Source organism: Polyergus mexicanus, unplaced genomic scaffold (genome assembly GCF_030449975.1).
Source record: "Polyergus mexicanus isolate NDT 795.1 unplaced genomic scaffold, iyPolMexi1.0 SCAF_24, whole genome shotgun sequence".
In the NCBI taxonomy this organism is placed as follows: Eukaryota; Metazoa; Arthropoda; class Insecta; order Hymenoptera; family Formicidae; genus Polyergus; species Polyergus mexicanus.
The window spans coordinates 3,535,465-3,541,037 of record NW_027223344.1 but is presented as its reverse complement, the minus strand read 5'-3'; the positions used below and the strand labels follow the sequence as shown (position 1 = coordinate 3,541,037).

The window sequence follows — 5,573 nt, the reverse complement described above, 5'->3', positions numbered from 1 at the left end:
TATAGAAAACAACGTTATAATACAGATAGAAAAGTTCTTTCGTATATAAAATTTACATACATATATGACTGCGAATCTATTTGTACTTAGAACATATCAGCAATCTAAAAAGGTATACGAAATAAAAATATCTGAAATGTAATATTTATTTTTTATAAATCATGAATATTATAAATATTATATTTTAGATATTTATATTTTATTATAATGTTAAATTGCAAACGATATACTTATAAATAAAGATCCGCACTTTATCACAGTATAACGGTATGTATATATAATATTTTTTTTCTATCTTTTTTTTTTGAGTGAAGAAATATGTAAAAAATTGTATTCATATATAAACTATAAATATAAATTTTCCGTCTTTAACATAAACTGAAGCACAATAGTAGTATCAGGCACAGTATTATAAAATTAATAAATATAATATCAAGCACAATAGTATTATATAATTAATGAACTCAAACAACATATTCAATAGTACGGATTTCTTAGAATATAAAATCAGTATTGTAATCTAAGTTATATTGCCACATTGCAACAGTTTAAACTAAATATCACGTTTTGTAACAAAAATCAAATAAAAATGCTTTTATAGCGAATATCTTATAAACTATTTCAATATTAATGAACACAAAATAATTAAAAAAGAAAATACAAAAATAATCAAATCAAGCATCAAATCAAACATCAAATTAGATATAACACATAAATTAAAATGTAATATTATAATAAATATTTCATATAAAATTCTTAAAATTTAAAACGCCATTATTGTCGTATTTTTTTTTTGCATATTATGCAACCATGTTTTGATCTGCGGCGATGTACGACGAATAAGAGATCCATATTTATTCCTTATCTTCTGAATCTCTTTTAGAGATGGCAATGTTTTATTTTCCATATATTTTGCAAATGCTTGAAGCGTTGTTTCTTTTTCTTCTTCGGTCCATCGTACCCGTTTTGTTTTTCCATAAGGGGATGCTAAAATATAGATATTATAAAAATACATGTATGTATGCACAGAAATATTATATTATTTGTTATACTATTACAATACAACATAAGAAGTTTAATATTAATTCCACACTTAAACTTTTTAATTCCATATTTAACGACATTAGATTATTGAATTTTCAATATATTTTATTGCACTTTCTTCTTTTAAATCTTTTGTCAAATTTATGTCTATACTCAGAATGAATAATATGTGTAAAAAAAAAGATACATTATGAGCGCAAATGTCAAATTAACAGAAGAGATTTTAAAAATAAATATCATAAAATATAATATATAGTAAAATTTTTCAATGCTCATATAAATAGATCACTAAACAAGTGATCCAAGTCATTTCTAACATTGTGAGAAAACAAATAATTTAAGCATTGCACTTAAAAAATTAGTCTCAATTTCTTTAATTTAGAAGATTTTAAGTTAATTTTAGATTCAAATAATTAGATTACAATTTACTTGAATACAATTTATAAATTAATGTTTCTCTAACAATCTTAAGAATGTGACTTGGATCATTTTTGTTCTAAATCACTCATATATTGTTATATATTTATCAGGGTTGGGAAGTAACGCGTTACTTGTAACGCCGTTACCGTTACAGTTACTTTTTTTCGGTAACTGTAACGGTAATGGCGTTACAAATTTTATTTGTAACGGAAAAAGTAACTTCGTTACATTTTTCGGTAACGAGTAACGAATTTAACAGTTACTTTTATCGTTACTTTTTTCAAATTTTTTGATTTATTTAAGATATTATTCTTGCTATTGTGCGTAATAAAATTTTTATCTTAACCGTAAAGCCGTAAGCAAATCGACCAATTAGCATTCTTATTATGTTGTAAAAATGCTTGAATGTGATTGATCAACTTATGGCTCTTGCAGACCAGTGCGATGACGCGACGCGCGATATCCAATGAGAGCTTTATCTTTTCGGAAAAGCAGAGCTCTCATTTACTACCAGTTCTAAGTACCTTGCAACGAAAATTAGAAAATCTCAATAAATCTGACCTTATAGATTGCCATTCATTAGTTGAAGCTATTCAGCAAGGTTTAAATAAAAGGTAACTTATTAATTTGATTAATACATATGTTATTTAATTTTAAATAAGGATTTAATTGAAAAATATTATTTTATTTTAAACTATTGATTCAAAAGTATTAATTTCAATAAAACAAACAATGTCGCTTAATTTACTATATTTGATTTTAAATTTCTTACAATATTTGAAACAAAAGAATTAATAATAGCAGCATGTTTACATCCAAAATTTAAGTTAAACTGGTTAACCGGAGAAAAAAGAAAACGTGCTGAAAATTACTTGGAGGATTTATTGGGAATCCGATCAACTGAAAATTCTTCAAAAGCTGGAAAATCTGACGATCACGATGATTTTTTCATTTTTGAGCAAAAAACGGTGCAAAATGAATCTGAACAAGAAGAATTGCAACGGTTTTTCAAATCAAATAATTGTAATATACAAATGTTAAACGACTATCCAAAACTTAAAAAACTTTTTATTAAATATAATACAGCTCTACCAAGCAGTGCATCTGTAGAAAGAATGTTTAGCATCGGTGGCTCTGTATTAACACCACAAAGAGGGCATTTAAATGATGATACTATGGAGCAACAAATTTTATTAAAAATTAATAAAGAATTTCGATAAAATTTAATCATTTATTTTATACTAAACCTTGAATGAAATCTTGCTTACAATTTTTTAAAAGCTTTTCTTATGCAAAATAATTTATTAGTTTGTATTGTAAAAAAGTAACGGAAATTGTAACGACTCGTTACTTTTTAGTAACTGTAACGGTAACGAGTTACTTTTTAAAATTAGTAACGATTAACGGTAACGAGTTACTTTTTAGAAAAAATAACAATAACGGTAACGAGTTACTTTTATAAAGTAACTTTCCCAACCCTGATATTTATATATATATATATATATATATATATATATATATATATATATATATGTCAATCGGCTATTTTGACGACAGCAAAAAATCTAATATTTTATTGTATACATATGTGGTGACATACTACAACCACAAAAATTATGGCAACAATTTAAGAGTTTCTCGAAGGCGCTCGGATTTCAGCGCTTCTCGAAAGCGCTCGGATTTCAGCGCTTCTCGAAAGCGCTCGCCCATCCGCGTGTTGCGGGCGGCACTGCTTGGCGACGCAATGCGCCCTCAACTCGCGAATGAAAAGCCGTCCGGCCGTAATATAAGTCAGACCCCCTGCGGAGAAAATCACGAAGAGTGACATAGAGAATTCTAGGCGCTAAGTCGCCATTCTTCTAAAAGCGCAAGTCGCTAGTCATATACGTTGGAAGTAACGGCGCTAGTCGCCGCATCAATCAGCAAGATACCGCGACAGCCAAGCGTCAGTACGCTGCCAACTTTGGCCGATATCACCCGACGGCGCCAGACTCGCCCTACACCGCTAAGCCAAACTTCGGCTAAGCGGAGAAAAACAGGCGCCAGGTCGCCTTCAGCTAAAGGCGCACAGTCGCCTCCAGCCAAAGGCGCACAGTCACCTCCAGCCAAAGGCGCACAGCCGCCTCCAGCCCAAGGCGTTCAGCCGCCTCCAGCCCAAGGCGTTCATTCGCCTTCAGCCCAAGGCGCCAGGTCGTCTCCAGCTAAAGGCGCACAGTCGCCTCCAGTCAAAGGCGTACAGCCGCCTCCAGCCCAAGGCATTCAGTCACTTTCAACCCAAGGCGCCAGGCCGCCTAAATCCAGCACAGGAATTTCCCGTCCAAAAAAGAAGAAGGATCGACCAATAACCCCGGACATCGAGCGACCGCAGTGCATCACGCCTCCAATTCCGTGGTACCCTCCACCATTAATTTCACCACTAAAAAGGACACCTAAAAAAGAGAACTTTTCTACACAAACTAGCCCGTTCAGATTTTATATAGACGCCGCAACACAAACAAAAAGACGCGGGGGCAAGCGAAAATTCTTATTTAATAAATCATTTGCGTTTAACCGCAATCTCCGTTTTTGATGTATCAAGGAAAGAATAAATGTGTTAATATGTTTTAAAAATAACCGACTCGTTTATTCATCCACCTACAAGTAGGATATAGTTGGGTAATAACCTACTGCAAAACCTAAAGCAAAAGATTTCCTATTCTAAATAACTTACCCACAAATTGGTGACCCCGACGCTAAAAACCATGAACACTAACGGAGAGAACGCCATCAATAAGCTTGCGATAAAAATACCTCCCTTTTGGAACGAAGAACCGGAACTATGGTTCGCCCAGCTGGAGGGTCAATTCATCTTGAGTGGAATCACCCAAGATACCACAAAATATTCATACGTGTTGTCACAATTAGAATCGCGCCAGATAAGAGAGGTTAAGGACATTATCACACATCCTCCTGAAGCAAACAAGTATGAAGTCATCAAGAGGGCACTTGTCCAGAGATTATCAGTCTCTCAAGAGCAGCGTATTCGACAGCTCCTCGAATTAGAAGAAATAGGAGATCGGAAACCCTCGCAGTTCCTAAGACATCTACGTACGCTAGCTGCAGACAATGTACCGGATTCGCTATTGCGCACCTTATGGTTAGGAAGACTTCCTCATCAAACTCAGATGATCCTGGCCACACGAACAGAGGATTGCCTGAACGATGTGGCCGAGCAAGCTGACCGAATCCACGAAATGACGTCCAGAACAGTTGTCGCAGCAACAACGACACCCAGAGAAACACTTGAAGCACAAATACAAGCCTTATCTAAGAAGGTCACTACCCTCATGACACACCTCTCTCGAGGAAGATCAAGAGACAAAAAGCACGACCGAAAAGTTAGCCGAACCCGTAGCCAGAGCCGAGAATTCAATAAAAAAAACTGCTTTTACCACAATAGGTTCGGGGATAAGGCCCAGAAATGCACACCGCCTTGTGCATTCCAATCGGAAAAAGAGCAGGGCAGTCACTGATGGAGGCCAGCCGACCCGCCCAAAGACCCCGACGCCTCTATGTAACTTGCCAAAAAACTAAGAAACGTTTCCTGATTGACACAGGATCTGACGTCAGTGTATATCCTCGTTCAATGTTAACAGGACAAATCACATCAACAAATTACGAATTATTTGCAGCAAATGGCTCCATTATCACAACGTATGGTTGGATAACTATCCAACCGGAGTTGGGACTACGACGGCCATTCCCATGGCGTTTTGTGATCGCCAACGTCACAACTCCCATCATCGGGGCCGACTTCTTGGCATATTATCACTTGCTGCCAGATCTGCAAAAAGGAGTCCTGTTAGATGGAAAAACAAGTCTAAGCACTAAAGGAACAGCAGAAATTGGATTCACGGAATCAATAAAGATCCTGGCAATCAAAGACAAGTACCACCGAATTCTGGCAGAATTCCCCAGCATTATAAGGGCTACTACCAAAGAACGAACAGTCAAACACAACACGAAGCATTTCATAAAAACGACTGATGGTCCTCCGGAAGCAAGTCGTCCTCGCAGACTGGCACCCGATAAATTAAAAGCAGCAAAAGCAGAATTTAATCTTCTGCTTC

At 35.2% G+C, this 5,573-nt stretch overlaps 1 protein-coding gene across 1 annotated transcript; it reads left to right on the top strand.

Annotated features, from left to right (window-relative positions):
* Positions 1 to 4,205: 4,205 nt before the first annotated feature.
* LOC138942951 (uncharacterized) lies at positions 4,206 to 4,976 on the top strand. The gene has a single exon (XM_070313449.1). It carries the CDS (start codon positions 4,206 to 4,208, stop codon positions 4,974 to 4,976), a length of 771 nt encoding a protein of 256 aa, XP_070169550.1.
* Positions 4,977 to 5,573: the final 597 nt, after the last annotated feature.

Excerpts from the sequence above, each read along its gene's own strand:
- LOC138942951 (XM_070313449.1), top strand. The coding sequence starts at position 4,206 with ATGAACACTAACGGAGAGAACGCCATCAATAAGCTTGCGATAAAAATA.